Source organism: Varanus komodoensis, unplaced genomic scaffold (assembly GCF_004798865.1).
Source record: "Varanus komodoensis strain SLA01 unplaced genomic scaffold, ASM479886v1 scaffold1, whole genome shotgun sequence".
Lineage (NCBI taxonomy): Eukaryota > Metazoa > Chordata > Lepidosauria > Squamata > Varanidae > Varanus > Varanus komodoensis.
This window is the reverse complement of record NW_025335268.1, coordinates 38,698,504-38,719,003: the sequence shown is the minus strand read 5'-3', so window position 1 is coordinate 38,719,003 and position 20,500 is coordinate 38,698,504. Positions and strand designations below refer to the sequence as shown.

General features: G+C 42.1%; 1 protein-coding gene across 3 annotated transcripts in view; it reads left to right on the top strand.

Moving 5' to 3' along the window:
- MTHFD1L (methylenetetrahydrofolate dehydrogenase (NADP+ dependent) 1 like) overlaps positions 1-20,500 on the top strand; it is a 144,032-nt gene that overhangs the window by 60,187 nt on the left and 63,345 nt on the right. For all 3 annotated transcript variants that reach the window (XR_006413949.1, XM_044422800.1, XM_044422807.1), the window contains 3 exons: positions 177-317; positions 5,497-5,565; positions 9,310-9,421. Coding sequence is in view for 2 of the 3 variants with exons in the window: in XM_044422800.1 (XP_044278735.1) it covers positions 177-317; positions 5,497-5,565; positions 9,310-9,421 (322 nt within the window). In the remaining variant the exon portion in view is untranslated. The remainder of the gene's footprint in view (positions 1-176; positions 318-5,496; positions 5,566-9,309; positions 9,422-20,500) is intronic.

Here is a 20,500-nt window from a genome sequence, read left to right as displayed (position 1 = left end):
TTTAGGGCACACTCAGATAGGACTTCCCATCTAGCTATCCACCCTTCTGCTGATCCTTGTCAGTTGTTTAGATGGGCAGGAAACGATATGCTTTGATTTATTTTTTTCATACAAGCTTCTCAAGAATGAACTTCAGCCCTCTCATTTCTGGTGCCCTTCCACTTTTCTTTTTGCAGACTCAGTTTGACATAGCTGTTGCAAGTGAAATCATGGCAATCTTAGCACTGACCAGCGGCCTGTCTGATATGAAGGAGAGACTGGGTAAAATCGTAGTCGCAAACAGCAGAACAGGGCAACCAGTGACAGCAGAAGATTTGGTATGGATCACATAATGCTCCTTGCAAACTCTTCACTCTTTAGGGAACAGTCCACCTTTTAAAAAAGTCTTTTCATGTAATTTCAGGTCCGTAGTTGAACATAACTATGGGCTTGAGAGATCCAAGTTGTTTGTTTGCTGCATTCTGGTCCCCAATCTAGTCTCCACTCGGCCATGAAGCTCATGGGGTGACTTTGGGCCAGTCACTGACTTTTAGCCTAACCTACCTTGCAGGGTTGTTTTAAAGACAAAATGATGGGTAAGAGCAGTTTATGTACGCCAGGACTTCTTAGAGGAAAGGTAGGTTATAAATGTAGCAAAGAAACAATCCAGGGGGAGAAACTGTTTCTTTTAGAGGTTTCTGTTTCTAAAGAATTTTTTCCATATCTATATAAGTGGTTTTCAAAGCATGGATAGCAGCGAACCTCACAGAGAAATAAAAGATTTCAGGAAAGGGTAGGCTCCTGAAGAAGGCTAGTTAAATGGCCTCAAGCAAAGAACCCCAATCATTCACTCTGGATTTGTGGGGCCCCATTTTCCCATCATTGCACTCTGATTTGGACTGATGTTAGATCTCAGAGGAGCTCAAGAAAGATGCCACTCACCCCTTCCCCACACTTGCCTGCGTCCCCCGCTCCTGAACAGGCTACCAGAAATGGAGGGCTGGGTGACAGGAGAGCAGGCAGTGATGAGCACAAGTGCGAAGTTCAGATAAGAAAACTGACTAGTGAAGTAGCTGCAGTTGCCACCTTAATTTTCCTAGAATGCTTCTGCATCCTGTGTCTTTTGCGGAGGCTGCAGCTCTTTCACCTGGGCTGTTTCTTATCCCTGCTAGACACATATTTCTTTAAAGTTTTGAAAAGATTTTGCTTTAAATCTAAAAGGGATGCCAGCATCAGTCCTTGTGAACCCTCTGCTTCTCAAGTTTGTGGTGCTTCCTTAATCTGATGGCATATCCCATTGTGTGGTTTTGTATAAAGACAGATATCCACACTAGTGTCAGTGTGTGCGCATCCATGTATCTCTGTCCTGAGCAGCATATTATGTATGTACGTAGGACAACATGCAAGGAATGCTTGATGTTCTCCTGCAGAATGGGTGGCTTGAGGACAAGCCAAGAAGGCAGAATGAGTATAGACAGGGGCACCTAAGTCTTCTGCTGCTAATAGGCTTTTTAATGCTGTTTTTGCTGCAGTTTGTTTTTGCTTTCTTTGTGGGATTGTTTTTAGTTTGTGTGTGTGTGGGAGAGAAAGATGGTAGCTGCCTTGAGTTTGATTTCCTCATAAAAAGGGGGGATATAGATGTCTGAATAAATAAATAAATAGTCTGGGAAACACTGGCCAATATACATACCCATGCATATGCTGAAAAAAGGGGAGTTTTGCAGATGAAAACATGGAACTGCAACTACAAATAACTCCTTAAATGGTAAGAGCAGTGTCCTAGATTTTAAGCCTCAGAAGTATTTTAATGTCACCTTGAATGCACACTTCAATTAACACTTAACATGTGTTTGAAAATGAACACACTTTTAAAGTTGTCTGATTTTCTATATATTGAAATGATACTTTGACAAGTAGTCTTCAATTCATTATTTAATGTTCAGCCTAAACCACTAATTCCTTCTCTCTTTCATTTGTTTCGGATGTGAATAATGTTTAATATACCCTGCAAATATGCAATTTCTCTTAATTTCAGGGTGCTATACCACATTTCCAATGCAGTGTAATGAAATCTAAAATACACATTGGCCGATGAAAACCAGATGCTGTAAGAAAGGGTTGGAGGTGGGAGGTGGCAGGGAAGAAAAGATAAATTGAGTATTTCATAAACTCAGGGGCTCCTTTCGCAAATGTAATGGGTTTGAAAAATCCAGCCTCTGTAATGGAACTACAGAATTTGTTGCCAAAATATGGTGCTCATTGAGCAGAGTTCTGAAGACTAGATTGCAATTTGGCTGCTATATTACAGCACAATGTTTGATGGACAGATGCCATATCTCCATGGTAAATTAAACTGGCATGTTCAAGATTAGTATTTCAGCAGCCATGAGGAATATTAAATAAATATGTAACTATTTGTATAGTAGGGAAGCTTCTCAAGTTACGGTGCAAGGCTGTTTTAAAAATGTTGAAGTCCCATTACCTCTATGGTCATGTACTCCTTTTACAAAGCACATACGAGCGACAATATTGTTTGCAACTGAAGGCTCCAGGTTTTTTGTGCTGAATTTATGTTAAGGCTTTTGAAAATTCTTTGGCCTCTATCTTAATTCTTAATCAAATCCTTTCATTTATATCTGGTGTCCGAAGAGGCTTTATTTCAAACTCAGTTGAGCAAAATATCCAAGCAGACATTCCATCTGTATTTTCAAGTCAAACATTTCTATGAAAAACTGAATTCAAATAATCTTAAAAAGAGGGACCATTGTGCTTTGATGAAGGTATGTTCTCAGTTTTGATCTTAAAAGGCAAGAAAATGGGTTAAGAATAGCTTTTGGGGAGGGGAACCAGAAAGTTGATTGCAGCTTTAAAATCAATATACACTGTTGAGTGCCAGCTAATGGAGAACTTGGCTTGTTTGTTTGTTTGTTTAAGACATTTGTATGCCATCCTTTGTGAAAGTCTCAGGACGGCTTACATGAATAAAATTCCACAAAAGAATAGCATAAAACATTCAAATAGCATAAAACATTCCACAATATATCCTCTCTTAATTAATAAAAGTAATAAAAATAAAATGCATCTGTATATAAATTAGCAATATTAATAAAATAATATTAGTTGTTAAAATGGAGATTAAATAAAAAGGACTTTACCCGGCGCTGAAAGGAATAGAGGATTGGCACCAGGTGGACCTCTCTGGGGAGCATGTTCCATAGTCTGGGTGCCACCACAGAGAAGGCCCTCCTCCGCATGGATACCCTCCGTACCTCCCTTAGAGAGGGTTCCTGCAGTAAGGCCTCCCCTGCTGATCTTAAGGAGTGTGAGGGCATATAGGGGAAGAGACATCCTTCAGGCATCCAGGAACCAGGCCATTTAGGGCTTCATAGGCAAGTACCAGCACCTTGAATTGGGCCCAGACTTCAACTGGGAGCCAGTGAAGCTGGTAGATGACTGGCGTTATATGAGAATAACGCCCAGTCCCCGACAGCAGCCTGGCAGCTCTATTTTGCACCAATTGAAGTATCTGGACTGTTTTCAAGGGCAGCCCCACATAGAGCGCATTACAATAATCCCACTGGCTTTCTAGTTATAGCTCCAGTTTTACAGATATCCATTGGAAAAAGCGTTCTAGCCTGTGGTCTCAGTGATGGCTCTTCCTGAGCCAGATATCACCAGAAGTACCTTGCTTAATCAGTCTAAGACAGGCTTTATGTAGTCCAGCACCCTGGTTCTAGCAGAGCCAGTTGGAAGCCTCCGAGAAGCCTAAGTGCAGGACAGGAAGGTGACGGTCCTCTCCTCTTGCTTCCCAGCAGCAGCAATAGGAATGTTGCCTATAGCCATTACGACTGGTAGCACTTGATAAGGAACAAATAAGTCATCCATGCTAATTGCCTTGTAGTGTAGCAGTGCATTTCATAGATTATGTGCTGTGTGAAGAAGTACTTCCTGTGATCTGTCCGTTCAGTTTCATGGAATGACCCTTATGCATTTTCTCCACATCAGGCATAATTATCTAAACCACTGTCCTGTTCTCTAATTTGCCTTTTTCCTCAACTTAAAAAAGTCCCCAGCATTGTAGCTGTTGTCATAGAAAAGATGTTCCAGTCCCCTGACCCCTTGCCACACTTTTTTCAGCTCTGCAGGATCCTTTTTGAGATGGGATGTACACATTATTCCAAAGCTGGTCTTTGTTCTTGTTATGTGCCATCAAGTCATCTCCGCCATATGGCAACCCTAGGAATGAAAGCTGTCCAAAAGGTCCCATCCATGGCAGCCCTGCACAGCTCCTGTAATGTGTTCTTACCACATTTTATATAAACGTTTAACACTGGCAGCTTAATCTCAGTGAATTTCCTAATATTGAGCTTGCCAGTTTTGTTGCTGCTTTATGTCAAACTGACAGTGTTCAGTCTTTTTAACACATTGCTAAGATCTCCTTTTTGAATCGTCACACCTGAGTCATACTCCATCAACATGTATTGGCTTAGCTTGGTTTCTTAGTCTTGTGGGTGGGCTGCTGACTCTTTGGCTAGCCTACCTCAGATTGTTCTGAGGATACAATGGAGAGGAGGAATATCAGGAATGCCACCTGGGGCTCCTTGACAGAATATAAATGGTACAAACAAAAATATTTTATATATAAATGTTAGGGTTTTCCAGATTAAAGACAAACAGAGAATGGAATTATTTTTTGTTAGCAATTCTTATCTTGTTTGGAGAGAGATTTCTCTATGGTCTGCTTGGATTGCACCATTTTAAATAATGTGGAATCATCAGCAAACGTAACTACTTCCTAGTAGCATTGCATTTATGGAGGGCATCCTTTCCTAGTGGGAAAAGCAACCCCTTCCACAGAACTGGGAAGGGACTGAAAGGGCAGCAATGTCAAACCTTTGCCTACAAGGTACAACCAACCAATCCAACCTACGCCATCCCATCTACAATGTGTCACCAAGACAGAGCAGATGAGCCAGCAAGAGGGGCCAGGTGTCTGTGAAGGGCATACAAAGGATGGCATTCCTGCCACAAGGAGGATTCGTTCCAACAGCAAGGCCTTCTTTGTGTGGAGTAAAGCTCATTTATACTTGCTTGTCTTTGAAAAGAACTCTTAAACTAACTTACCAGGTTGCCAGTGGAGACCATTTGTCCTTCACTGTGCCAAGAACCTAGAGGACTGCACAAAAATGGTCTCTCAATAAGTACCAGTTTTGTGGGAAGCAGACGTTTCTACAAAAGTCCCATATAAAGGAAAACAACATCCAGCAGTAGGCTTAGCAGAGTCTTCTGAATTTTACTCCTTTCTCTTTCATTTTGAGGTGACAGTGATGGAGGCCAAGTTTCTTTTTTATAACTTGCTTTTATTTTAACATCCTATGAAGGGAGAAGCATTTTTTTGACCGTAGTAGATTTCTTAAACAAGACTTTATTTGCTCTGATAATTAACAAACTTATTTTTAAGTTTCAGATAAAATTGACCTGAACATGAAAACTAAAGCTTATGTCATTCTTTTTTAGGGAACAACTGGTGCTCTGGCAGTTTTGATGAAGGATGCCATTAAACCGACATTAATGCAAACATTAGAGGTGAGTCTAGCCATCCCTAACCATTTGCTTCCCCTCATTTTAAGGCTGTTCCTACACTGCCAGAGAGATACTTTTAAAAAATTTAAAATGAAATTGTGCCTCTGACCACAAGCAGAGTAGATATTGATATCCCCTTTTGTAGCCCTTTGTATGTGCCTACCTCCTCCCTGGAAGGTAGGGAGACCTCTTGATTCAAATTGGGGTGGAGAAGGGGCACCTGCAGAGAGGAGGGGAAGAAAGGAAAATCCTGCAGTACTACCAAAAGTCTGCTTGCATATATTGAATATTGTCATATTTGTTCCATTTCTATACCATCCATTAGTCCAAGTTCACAGGAGGTTTACAAAACAAAGCTTAAAACCATAAATATAATGACAGTGTAAAATTTATTTTGAGAGCCAGAAGCTTAAAGCTGATGGAAACCAAAAGAACCCAAGGTAAAAGCCAACATTGGTGAAAAGATCTAAAACATACACTATTCTTTCTTCTTTCTTTTTAAAGTGAAAGCTAAAATGTGCAACTGATTCCATCGCATCATTTTTCGTATTGTGTGATGCAAGGAGAGGATGGGTTTTTTCCTCAACCTCCAGAACTGTAGAAGTTCCATTTTGGAATACCTGTGCTAGAAGTACAGTATGTTAGGACAGATATTTTTGCATTAAACATACTATTGTGTTAGGATTTGAAATGTTATTGTTCCATGGGGGGGGGGCATATTGAAAAGCACCGTCTGTAGTGTAGTGTAGTATTTAGGATGTTGGCCCAGGACTTGGGAAAGTCACTTAGCTGTGGAACTTCCTAGGAGACTTTGGGCCAGCCACTAATTTGCCAGCCTAACCTACCTTGTAGAGTAGTTTTGAAGATAAACTAGTGAAGAGAGCCAGTGTGGTATAGTGGTTAAGAGCCTGGGACTGGGACTCAGGCGATCTGGGTTCGAGTCCCCGCTCGGCCATGGAGCCAACTGGGTGACTTTGGGCCAGTCACAGACTCTCAGCCGAACCTACCTCACAGGGTTGTTGTTGTGGGGATAAGATGGAGGAGGAGAATGATGTAAGCTGCCTTGAGCCCTTTGGAGGAAAAAGGCAGGAGGTAGGTAGACAGACAGACAGACAGACAGACAGACAGACAGACAAAATGGAGAGGAGAGGATCACGTGTGCTGCCTTGGACTCCTTGAAGAGAAGTCAAGTTATACATGAAACAAACATAATTTGGGTGCTACCTCAGAAATGGAGATGTAGCAACTCCTTTAGGTTTAGGGAGGACAGTTTTACATGAAGTTTCTTGAAAGGGCAAGGAGCATCTATTGGGGTAGATTGAGGCATCTTGCAAGTCCCTCTGCAGCCCTGTGCCTGCAACCCTTCAAAATGGCCTTTGAAGGGTTAAGGACCCTCCAAAGCACCGTGAGAGGCCAGGAGGGTGCTGCAAGGGGCAGTGGGGTCCCTCCCTCTGCCACAAGCAGGAGCAAACAGAAGGATGCCTTCGACGTACAAAATAGCTGCACTGGCCAAACTTGTCTTTTCATCAGAGCATACGCACTCTTTAAAAAATCCCGCACTATCTCTGTTGAAAACTTCTTTGCATTATCACATTCCTTGTATATAAGAGGGCTTCCATTTATGTGGTGAGTGTTATTAGAACCAGCTTTCTCTAAGCCTAATTTTGGTTTGGTTTTACCAGTTATCCTTTCATGTGGCAAAATGGGATATGCACATGGATCCTTTAGCAATATTTCAGAATGACATCCATTTAAAAACCCTAGGGAGTCATAAGAATTATGAACCATAATGCTGACATACCAAACTACTATTCAGATACCATGTTTAATGTGTATTATGCATCACTTATACCTAGTTAAGACTTACAGCATTGCTGTTTTTTTTAAACACACGGACAGATGCTATAAATGTCATTTAATTGGAAGAACTGGCTTGTCTTGTCAAGCTACACCAGTATTCCAGTTTCTGCTAGGCTGTAGACATTAGCTAATTCTTTTTAAAGGCACAAGACTTCTTTTTTAATTTCCACCTACCAGGAAGCCTTCCAACACTACTATTATCATAGAATCATAGAATAGTAGAGTTGGAAGGGGCCATGAAGGCCATGAGTCCAACCCCCTGCTGTTGCAGGACACCAGTTTACACCATTCCATTCAGATGGCTGTCCAGTTTCTTTCTGAATGTCTCTAGTGTGAGCGAGCCCACCACCTCTCTAGGCAGCTGGTTCTATTGCCATATCGCTCTGAAAGCAAGGAAATTTTTCCTGATAACTTGCCTTTATCTGGGTTGTTGCAACTTGAATTGATTATTCTGTGTCCTACACTCTGGCATCATTAAGAAGAGAACTTGATCTACCTCTTTGTGACAGCCTTTGAGGTACTTATAGAGGGATATCATGCCCCCCATCAATCTTCTCTTCTCAAGGCTGAACATGCCAGACTCTCTCAGTCTGTCCTCATATTCCAAACCCTCCTCCATACTTTGCCCTTCTGTACTTTGCATTGACTACTATATTATAGCCTCGTACATATTATATTATGAATTCAAATAATGCCCTAGCAGGGAGGCTCTAGCATTGCAATATTTATTTATATTTATTCATATCTTCTTGCAAGGAACCCAAGGTGGCCTACATGATGGTCTTCCACTCCATTTTATCCTCACAACAACCCTGTGAGGTAGGCTAGGCTGAGGTTCAGTGACTGACCCAGAGTCAACCACTAGTATCTCCCAAGTCTCAACCCTACAGTCTAATTGCTGTGCCCCACTGGCTCATCATTGCAATATTTGCTGTATGAAAAAGCATGCTGGCTGACTAAATGAAACTGCATAATACTACACTAACATTATTTCCCTGGTAAACATCATCAACAGTCTTTTGGTTTGAGAAGAAATATGAATTGTATTTAAATTATAATGCAACCAATAGTTGCTTTTTTGCTGTGTCTACCTATTTTGTTATTTTTCTACAGCTTCTGTTTCAAAGCACACACAGCAGATGAGCTGTTGGATTATTGATATAATATAACGTCTTTTGTTGAACACCTCTTCCCAGTTTTTCTTTGCATTACATTCCTTTCTTCTCTCCCTTGGCCTTCACCGTTAATGAAAGAGAACTTGTGTTTTCACAGATGGAATTGCCATAGGCTGTCCCTTTCATACGGTTCCTAGAAGAATTTTAGAACTGTTGAATCAGATAGACATTTATTAGAATCACATGGATTAATAGTGAATTAAAAGGGCTAGCACCAGTTATATTATTTTTCCTTTAAAGTTCTAATTAATTTTAATCATGCAGTACTATGTATTGGCAGTATCCAATTGGACTCTCGCATTAATATACATTACAAAATGCTAGAACGAGGGACCTCTCACACAAGACTATGCTGGCATGCTGGGTTTCTCACTGAGTTCAGTGGGGCTTCCTCCCATGTAAGCTGAGAAAGGACTGCAGCTGAAGTTAAACTGTGCTGAATGGCAAAGTCAGCCTCCCTCAGCCTGATGCCTTCCAGATTTGTTGGACTACAGGTTCCATTATTCCTGACTTTGGCATGCTGACTGGGGATGACAGCAGCTGAAGTCCAAAGCATCTGGAAATCCTCTGGGAAAGGATGTCCTAAGTTAATGCAACTGGCTCATGACATTGACCTGATTCCAAGTCCCCATTTTTTAAATCCACGTCTGACATCACATGTAGTGCAGGCACTAATGCCGAATGTATGTCACATGTTCATTTCTTCTTTTAGGGTACACCAGTGTTTGTGCATGCTGGCCCATTTGCAAATATCGCCCATGGCAATTCTTCTGTTTTGGCAGACAAAATTGCCCTGAAACTGGTTGGCAAAGAAGGATTTGTAGGTGAGTGTAAGCTGATTTCCTTTGGGCTTGTTCGTGTAGTGCAAGAATGGGTCCGCTTGACATTATGTCTCAGGTTGCGTATAATGTTACTTGCAGGGAGCGCTGAGGTGGGGACTTGGCTCCATGCCAGAGCACCTGCTGTACACCAGGAGCCCCCAGCTCAGTTGCCACAATCTCCAGGTAGGGCCGGACAAACACCCCAGTGAAAGTGTTGAGAGCTGCCTTTGGCCATCTGACAAGACTAGATGGCTCATGGTCTGACTCAGTAGATGGTGGCTTCCTCCATATAATGTTGGCATGCTCTCCATCAAAGAAATCTCCTGTCTGACTTGCTTATTGGGATTTCAAGGTTAACCTTGGAGCCATTTTCCTGGAGAGATGGCCACTGAATTCGGAGACAATAGACATTTTCACAATGGGATGATGTGGACCTTGATATTTTTTATCCTTTTAACAGTGTTCCAAATTGGAACAGTGTTCCAGTCCAGGTTGAGAGTTTGTGTTTAATTCCATTGTTTCAAATAGCTTCAGCAGAAAGATTCCATGGTGCATTTTTCTTGAGATAACCTGGCTATTTAGATCTTTCTCCTATATTTGTAGGGGCTTAGGTCAGTGGTAGAGCACATATTTTGCACACGGAAGATCTCAGATTTGGTCCGGGTAGAACTGGAAAAGACCACATCTGGCACTCTGGAAAGCTGCTTCTACTGGGATGGATGGACTAATGGTGTCACTCAGTGAAATGCTTCTTCCTGTGTTTTTAATTTGAATGTTAGAGTGTAAAAGGCCCTGCAGAAGTAATGTCTGATGGTGGTATAAGGAGTGGGAGAATGTTGTGGGATCTCCCATCAGGGGATCTATGTTGGGGAGTTCCCAGTGTTACCAGGCCAAACCAAGGAGACTCTCATTTCTAAACCCAGGCCTGAAACTACATTAGCACAGATGTAGGTTATCCCTTCTCATCCAGAAACTCCTGGAGCTAAGAAACTACCACATGTCTCAGCACCTTGACCGAGAATGGAATATTGGAGACAGACTTGAATGATCTAGCAGGGTGGGCCTCAGGGAGGGCCTTTCACACAGATGTTTTACCACCACCTTCTCAGGCAAGATGGAGTCAGACCTTGCCATAAAGAAGGATTCACGTCTGCCCTTAGCCAGTAAGCCAGGCCTCCATTGGCCGTTCTTATAAGCAGTGAAAGGGTAGTGTCCATGACAAATGCACTGGTCCTGAAAACTAAAATCTGCAAGTTAATATCTCTTCTATGAAATACCTTTTTAAAAAATTAATGTATCCATGACAAATGTCAAGAAATTGCCCACAATTCAGACTGCTTGGGAAGTGAGGGTCTTAAACAGCATGAACGCGTTGAGCCCAACCCACATCTGAAATACCCTTGATAAACAAAATGATGAATACTAAGCAATGAAAGAAGTGTGCTTGTAAATATATTGATGCTGGCTACTAACTCATAAAATTAGCAGAATGCAATTCCATTATCAAGGGCAGTCACATTGAACAGAAGCAGAAACTCAGTAGCTGTGTGTGAGCCCAGGAGGACCACAGTTCCCAGAAAGAAATGGGGGCTCATGGAATTTTCTGGCTTTATGAAGGTCACCAGTAGGGATGGACAGACCGCTCTATTTATGGTCTATGTCAGCTTTACACGTGATCATTCAGAAGTCCATCCATTTCCACATCACTCTGCACTGGGGTTTGTAAAATTGCAAAGGGTTGTATTATTTTGAACACTGCTCCCTGTCCCAAATATGAATTTGCTCTAGAATATGCATCCTGCTACATATTTTGAACCAAAAATGTATTACAAAATTTGGAGAAGCATGAAAACTGAAGGATAACTATGTACATGCATCTACATTTTCATTCAAGGAGGGCAAATTAGGTTGTTTACTGAAAATGTTTGTCTCCAAGAAGTGTCTGACTATAAAATCCCCCCATCCCCAACCAGCATGCTGACTTGCTATGCTGTCTGGGAATGGGATTTGTAGTTAACTGAATGGGTGGATATCAGTTTGGGAAATATTGATCTAGAGTTTTCCCTGACATTACTATTTTGTAGGTAATATTCGGGTAAGTGGATTCACACACAAAGATAACTTAAACAATGGCATGGCCATTTCAGGATCGAAGAAGTCCATTGGCATTTAGAATGCATTTAGAATGCGTATTGCAGCATGTTGGTTTACTTAACCCAGTGAATCCCTGAAGCAGTTGTCACTAAGGGATAGTTGTATGGTAAATCAAGGACAGGAGTTGGCATATCAATTAAAAACTATGTGTTTATGGCCATGATCCAGTGAATAGAAAATTTTGGTTTGTTTTCATTGTATTTTGACTTGACTTGCTTCTCTATCACAAAATAAATGCTTCAGCATTTACAGTTTAAGGAAAGAAGAGAATAGATTACGTTTTAAAAACTTCATTAAGGTTTTTATTGTAGAGGGATATCTGTTTTATAAGCATTCACAGTCACTCCTTTCTCATGTCCCCTGTAAGATAGGAATGTTTTCTGTTATTGCACTAACTGATAATGGGAGACGCTTTGGCAGGCTTCTGAGTGTTGTAAGGCTAAGCAGAACTAAGCTTGAATAAGCTGTCTAAATAATTTACTTTCTTTATACGACACTGAAAATGTTCATCAAATAAATGAATAACGGTAGTTCCTTAGCTATCTATGTAGCATGCACACATGGCTGTGCAGTTGTATTTCAAGATTATTTTTATATACAGTCACACTCAAAAGTGCATACAAAAAGTTATAAATCACATTGTAAAAACAGTGCAGCATATGTGTTTAAAATAGGAAATGAATGATATCGACTACTTTTTAAATCTTTTATAACAAGCCTGTCAGTTTTTCTTTGGCAGTAGTCTTTTCTCCAAAAAAGGAAGCAAATCCTGAATGCTTTTAACTGCATTTAGTGACAACAACACATGCAGTGTCTTAATATTTGCATTGTTTGGGTCCTTTATCATTGCTCTTTTTTTACCTGACTTCAGTGAAAAATCAGTAAGCAATGAAACATAGAAACAGAGCAAGTCAGAAGGGGTCTCCCAGGCCATCTAGTCTGACCTCCGGCACCAGCCGGCTCCGCTCATGACATGCCCACCATGTGGACGTCCAGCCTGTCCTTGAACACCCGCACCGATGGGGCCTCAACGACCTCTCATGGAAGCCCATTCGAAACCCTCGGGGTCCTAACTGTCAGGAAGTGCTTCCTGGCATCCAAATGGAACCTTGGCTCCCTGAGCTTTGCGCCGTTGGAGCACGTCCTGCCTTCCTCTGCAGGGGAGAACAGGTCTCTACCCATCTCCATGTGACATCCCCTCACATACCTGTATGTCGCCAACATATCCCCTCTGAGTCTCCTCTTCTCCAGGCTGAAGAGACCCAGTCCCCTCAGTCTCGCCTCATACGGCATCCCCTGCAAACCAGCCACCAACTTCGTGGCCCTACACTGCACTGACTCTTTTAGAGAGCATTAAATTCAGACTCTTAAATATACCATGTCATAGCATAGCCTTTGTAGTTTCATTTCTCTTCATGAATAAGAAAATAAGATGAATTCTTAGCATGTTACTGCTGCAATAGCATTTCTCCTTTCCTTTCCTTTCTTTCAGTCAAGTGTTACACAATAGCTGTGATCTGTGAGTAGGAAGATCTGAGGTTAATCACTGTTCATCCTTAATTAGACAATAATAAGTAACCATATGGAGTGTCTCTCTCAGTATGAACATGAAACTACAATCTGCATTTGAGCCCTTTCTTTAAGGGAGGTTTCAAAGATGGCAACAAGGGAGAGAGCCTTCTCACTGGTGGCCCCTTGACTGTGGAATGCTCTCTCCAGAGAAGCCGAATGGGGATTAACTTTGACATCTTTTCTGTTCTGTGTTAAAGCTTTCCTCAACAACCAGGCATCTGACAGCATATGATGGGACTTTTTAATGCTATTTTTTTACTGTGTCTTGGTACTTGTTTGTGTTAATTGGTTTTAGCTAGTCAGACTGTTCCATATGTTTACACTTTAAAGGTTTTATTATGTTTTATCATGGTTATGAAGCACCCAGAAAGCTTTGCCTGTTGGTCCTTGTAGAATGGAATGAAGGAATGACCTCTAGGCCAATCTTTCCTCAGCTTCATTTCAGGCAACACTCTAAGCTTCCACTAATCGGGATGGAAAAATGTGTATCGTGTGTGTGCGGTTGATGGGATGGGGCAGGATGTAGGGGAAAAGTTCTGTGTTGGCTGGGACTCGATATTATGGTATCACTGGGATCTTCCTGTTCCCTTTGCCTCCATAATATAATAATGTTATATATTAATATAACATTATATTACAATAATATTATATTATAATAATGTTAATAATATATAATGTTATTTATTATTATATGTATTATTATATATAATAATATATAACTCCAATATAATAATGGTGTGTTCCCCGTCCTCTGTCACCAGCAGCTGGTGAGAATGCACCCAACTTGACTTAAGGAAGTACCTGTGGTGCTAAATGTTACAGAGAAAGTGGGGGCAGCTTGAAGAGTGGCTGTTATTATATATCAAACTGTGAGTCAAAATTGTAATGGGAAGGTAGAGAGGGAAGGTCTACAAATCTAAAAGAGAATCAAAAAATCGCTACAATAAAAGACTTTTATTGCTGTATGCGGGACTGGCAGACTTCTGGATGCTCTTAGTCAGAGTGGCGTTCCCAGAGCCCCGCCTCCCCCATCTACCACCTCCCACCCTTCTGCTGTCTACCACTGCCTGCCCGTTCTGCTCCTGTGGGAGGCATCACCCGCCCCTCTGTTTGCTGCCGACTAACTGCTGCACACCCAAATGCTTAGCATACGGGACACCTCTCTTTGGAACAGAAGAGACTACACAGAGCACAGGCAGCTGATTCCAAGGAGAGCTGCTCTGAGAGATTTATTCATTTATTTATGTATTGCTTTTATATACCATCCACTACAAGCGTCTCAGGATGGTTTTTACAATAAAAGCAACACAAAATAAAATAGAGCACAGCATCCAACTTCTAGTAAATAAAACCCACATTAAAACTAATTAAACATTAAAATAATGGGAAAATAAAAAGGTTTCACCTGGTGCCAAAAGGAATAAAGCATCGGTACCAGGCAAACCTCTCTGTGGAGTGTATTCCAAAATTGAAGGCCTGTCTCCGGATAACCACTCTCCTAATCTCCTTCAAGGAGGGTTTCCGGAGAAGAACCTCCATCTCTGATCACCCACAGCCCAGGCAAGCGCCTAGGCCATCTCTCCAGTTTCCATCATGCCTGTTTCTGAGGAAGGACCCCATCAGAGCCAAGCCTTTGGGTCTGTTCAGCTCCCTGAACAGCCACCTCGACCACTTTCTTCTGCCAACACAACTATCCAGTTGTGGTGGTGAGTGGAAGGTCTTACGGTTTGGCAGAGATGGGCCTTTCTAAGCTTGTGGAGCCTCAGCAACTGTCCAGCCTTGTTGTCCCTGGGCACCGGGCCTGGTTTGTTGCCCTCTCCATATTAGAAGTCTCTGTCAGAGGCAAACCCTAAAGAGATCTGAAATTTAATTTGGCTGAGTGTTTAATAGTCACGTGCAAGAAGCAACACAACTCCAAAGCAATGGAAGGCTGGGCAGGAATAGACCAAGATACCCAATTTTATCTGAATGCTCTTAAGCAATTATTTGTGCTGCCACTGGTTTTGGTTTTGTTTTCTTCCGTATCTTCTTCATTCCCTTCCCAGTAATATGAGAGAAAGTTTCTGCAAATAATTATCTCTTGTGGGAAATAATCTTGCAGGGATGAAGGGGGAACATTTCAAAGTACGTCATATTTTAAGTGAAGAATAGCCCAGTGGGCATGCTTCATTCTATCCAGCTGTGGCTCTTTGCAAGCCAAACAATAAGGGAAGTGGGATTATTACTTGATGTAACATTCGTAACTGAGGTTATTGATGGTGCAGTGATGAAATGCAGAGACGAAAATGGGAAAAACCACTGCTTGAGTTATTCCAAAAAAGCAGAATTCTAAAATGCATTATTATTACTAGCTAATATTCTTATTGCATAACTTCCAAGATGATGGTTCTGGCAATCAAAAACACACTTCTGTTTGTATCCTTCAAACAGAAAAGGCTACCAGTTCCATAGTTTAGATTCCCACAATTTGTTTGAGGGTTACTTAGTGTAGTCAAGGCTCCCCTTTGAGAAACAAAGCTTTAAACTTTAAATAAGTAACATGCAGAGAAAAGCACAGGTGTGCCACTGTTTGTACACTCAGCCGGGAGCTTCAGCCAATCATTAAGACTTGAAATATTGATGAAGAGGACTTACTTTTTAAGAAGGTGTATGGCTAAGTGATTGAAATGTTCACGTACACTCTAGCCTACTTCAAATTTCATCCTCACGTGTCCCTGCAATCCACTGGATGGGAGCAAGGTCTGACGTGTGGTGCTTGCTTTACATCCACAGTAGGAATGAAGAGGTTGCTTTCGAGAGCAATCCTGAAAACTACTGAAACAAGCACTTCCCGCATGGAACAGATCAATACTGCTCTCTTCTATCACTCCCTAACTTGTTCTGTTGCAGAAATGCTAATTTTGGCCAATCTCCAGGACTGCTCTAGGAAGCATCTGCTTCCTGTTGTGCTACTGGTCATTCTCCCTAGTTGAAGGGCAGCTTTGGATACTGTTGATGGGCTCCCCACATTACTGAATCCCTGATCCTGGAGGATTCCGGGTTATTTGGAGCAGGTCCCTGACTTCAGCCCCGCCCACCTCCCATGCAGAGGTATTAGCAGGGACCTGGCTGCAGACGGGCTCTCCCTCTCACCTAATGGTGACTGCATGGCAGTGACAGCCCAGAAAGGGGTTGGGCCTGAAAAGGAGTGCATACATGTCCCCATGCAAACTCAGGGGTTGTATCTGCAGTTCACCATTTTTAAAATTGCATGTTCAAAACACAGGCAGTGGAGGAGGAGGCAGGTTTGGAGTAGAGTTAGGTGACCCAAGTGTAGAGAAAAATAGGATGCTGATAGTAGGACCTGAACATAGGAAAAGCCAGCTGCCTAATGTCTGCAGTCTTGGCACCTGGAGAATTGCCTCTGATGAAAACCATGGCTGCCAGAGAGGTTTAGAAGGGAATAGGCAGTCCCTTGGGTACCGTGATTCTGAACCATTTAGGGCCTTGTAGGCTGAGACCAGCCCATTGAATTGTAGCCAGAAACAAAGTGGGCTTAGTTATTGTAGTGAGAAGAACACAGAGCTAAGTGAGGTTTGCTTCTCCATTCATTCCTCTGTTTTCCAAGCTCTACAGCTGCAGCTACCTTGGCAGTGCCTGCCAGCTTACAAAGCATCATGCTGGCTAAGCAAACAAACATAGACACAAGAAGGAAGGATTTGGTGCTGCTCCATCTCGATTCTCTAGTGCCATAGCATGTCTCAGTACATGCTCAGCGTTGTTAGGGTTGAGCCCTCGTGTTCTGTTATACAAAAAGCCACTTGCCTTTTATTTTTAGACATCTGTGCTGAAACATGAGTTCCAGTTTACTTTTTTTCCACTTTTATCTTTTACAAAACATTGATGTATACTGCCCTGCAGATAATGGAAATATTCTCTTCATTAGGTATCTGCTAACAAACATCCCTCTAGCACCATCTCTCACAATAATTTATAGACCTAATATAAGCCATCTCAGCAGATTTTCCTTCACTACAAAATATAGCTAACACAGGGAAATTCTTTGTCTCCCGCAGGCAAAAATTACTAGAGGTCAGTCTATCTCATGCTCTCTCTCTCTTTTTAGGAATTCATAAATCAAATCCAGCAACACTGTCAAAGGCACAGCTTTTCACAGTTCACTCCAATCAATTCACAAAATAACAGGGTTCTCCTGTTCCAATTAAATATGAGTGTATGGAGGAGAAATAGTAGCAGTTTTTTTCCTACCCTTTTCTGCAATTTATCTTCATACAGACGAAAGAGAAGATAGGAAAATCCAAGGGCAGATTCTGTTGGGGAGGAGTGGATTAGCCAGGCTAGTACTGCAGTCTAGGTAGGACAACTGAGGGGCCATTTGAAGTTGGAAGTGACCACTGCTCTTCCACTTGCACTTCTCTACTCCAAGTTGCTTTCTCCTGGATTAGTTTCCTTCTCATAAAAGCAACAACAACTTCAAGCTGCCTTTTGACATAGCCAACTTTCTGGTATCACTGAAAACCAGAATCTTTCCAGTTTCATCAACCTTTTTCCTTATGCAACTCCTAGTCATTTATTACGTAGGTATGATATGAATCCAGGTCCGCATCCTACAACAGGAATTATAGGAAACATAATGAGCCCAGGGAATAGGAAACAAACTCTTCCTTCACACTTTGTTGTGCAATAAGTAGAAGACATCATTGGAATAGCGCAGGAGTCCCTGTCCTGGTTTATTTCTACTTGGAGGAAAAATCCATTATTAAAAGAACACTTTAGCCAGCCAGCAGCTTGAAAGAGCCTGTGATTTGAATTGGGATGCAACCTTGCATCTCTGTGATTGATGACTTCAAACTTGCTGTGTCCTGGCTGATTGCACCAAATGATAGAGACATTGATCATTGTGGCTCAGCACTGCCTTCAGTGGACTGACATCTGCTGTTATCTTTGTCAGCAGCAAGAGGCGCCTTCTGTATGTATGGCATTTGCATGCAGATACTTGGCTCCTCCTTTTTCATCGGTTTCCCCACTTCAAAGGAGAGCAATTCAGCTGACTGGATCAGAGAGTGGAAGCTTCTGCAGAGGCTGCTACTTATGCTTCCAAAGAAACTTGTATAAAAAGATAGATTAGCTTCTGTTCCCCCAAAACTGCATTTTCTTTTTCATTCAGAGGCTGGTTCATCTTATTTTTTAAAAAGAAAAAAGAAATTGTGGGGCTCTGGCTTTCTTGGAAGCCAGGCCCACCAACTTGGAAGCCTGCCCTTAACTTCAGGAGCGCATGGATAAGTTGTGGCTCTCCAAAGACCCAGTGAGTGGTTGGCGTGTTGGACATAGACCTGAGCTGATTGGGTGACCTCGAGCCAGTTGGCATCAGTCTAATTTTTACCTCACAGGGCTGTTGTGATGGTAAATTGGGAGGGGAGCACAGATGATCAGTGGGCTTACACCCTAACTAACATAGCAACAGTAATTCACATATTATCAAAAGTATGCTCATTTTCACAGTAATTCACATGTTCCAGGGCTGAGCCCTGCTACTGAAAACAAATGGGGTCTGGCTGTATGGAAATGAATTCTGTTCTGTTCTGCAGGGCAAGTGTTGGCTTATGTAAAAGTGAACAGTGTTACCATGCTGGAGTGCAGTCAGTGCAATGTATATTTGATCTTCATATGAATGCATTTTTGTGAGAGGAAAGGAAATCATAGCATTGGTCCTATCTCAGTCAAATGACTAGCTAATCCTCAGATAAATAATTTGCAAGTGACAGCTCTGGCACTTGCTTTTATAAGTTCGTAGATACAGATGTCTGTGGCATGTTGCAGCTTTTTATGAGTCTACAAAAATGCAACTATGCACATGAAGTGGCTCTCTAGCATATGCATGGTAAGGCTGATTTTTTTGTCGCTGTTATCCCTTATCCCCAGAGAGAAATATTTGTCTGTATCCATTATTTGTATACAGGGCTTTCATAGAATTCTTTAGCTGTTTGTTCTCCTAGGATATGGAAGGATGAATGTCTGTGTGCTTCTTTTATGCATGGGCATCCAGGTGTATCTATATTAATTGAAATCCAGAATTGGAATACTTATGTGGTTGTGAGACCTCACCATGTGTGGCACATGCAGGAGTAACATGGTGCCAGCTGCCATCTCCACCCATAGTTAAGGCTGGAGACCATGTGAAGAAAGTTCCCTGCAAACTTTCCTTGAGAAATAAGGACATGGTGCTGTTTGCTTCCTCCCAGGGATCTTATGTGCAAAATGCAACAATTGTCATCCTCAATCTCCTGAATGTCAAGGAGCAAAGGGAGGACAACGACCCTTCCCTTTGCGCAGCTGGGCTCTCTGGCAAATGCAGATGCAGTACGGCCTGCTCTCTTTGCACAAACATAGAAGCAGAGCAAGTCAGAAGCAGCCTCCCGAGCCATCTAGTGTGACCCCCAGCTCTAACTGCCTCCGCGCACGACATGCCTACCATGTGCATGTCCAGCCTGTTCAAACTGAACTGAACCAATTGTCTGTCTGTCTGCCTCTTGCAGTGTGTTGTGCAGGGGTGGAGCAGGCTAGTAATAGGCATTTTATCTGGAAATACAGACCACTGAGTCCAGTGGCGCTTGCTCCCAAGTAAGTGTGCATGGGATGGTAGCCTGGGGCCAAACTACAGGCTTTGCATCTTGCAGGACTTTTAAAAAAGCAAATTGCTCTAGTTAAGAAGAGTAGGCAGATAATTAATGGAAGTGTAGCAGGTAGCTAGGGGGGATTTCTCCCCTTCCCCCTTTCCTGCAATTCAGAGGAAAATTCTTCTAAAGCCAGTATTGGCTTTGCAGGAAATTCCCTATTAGTTCCTAAGGCTACAGGGTAGAATAAGAGCTTCTACCCTTCTTATTCAGTCAGTGTCTGTACCTCTCCCTCCTTCATTATTAAGAAATGCTGCTATCATCATCATCATCATCATTGCACTACAAGGCAATGTACACACAATAACATTTTGCAGCTGCAGAAACTTTGGACCACAGAACACAACCAAATGGCCCACAGCTGGTGGGAACCAGTACAAGTGGAGTTCAGCTGGTGGGAACTAGTACGATTGGAGTCTACCAGGCAAATCTTTGGGCCCCAGGCCTCCAGTAAACACTTACTTGGTATTTATATGATGCAGAAACCTGCGTAGGGGGTGATTCAGCTTGAAACATCACAAGCTGTGTGAAAGCCATGTTCACATTTCTTAAAAGTAAGATAGTGCTCTCTGACATTAGCTGCTGGTATTGCTTTGAGGATTATGTCTTTTATGCAACACTGAATATAAATATCAAGACACCTTAATTTATTTTAATAACCAAAGCATCTTCTGTAAACCTA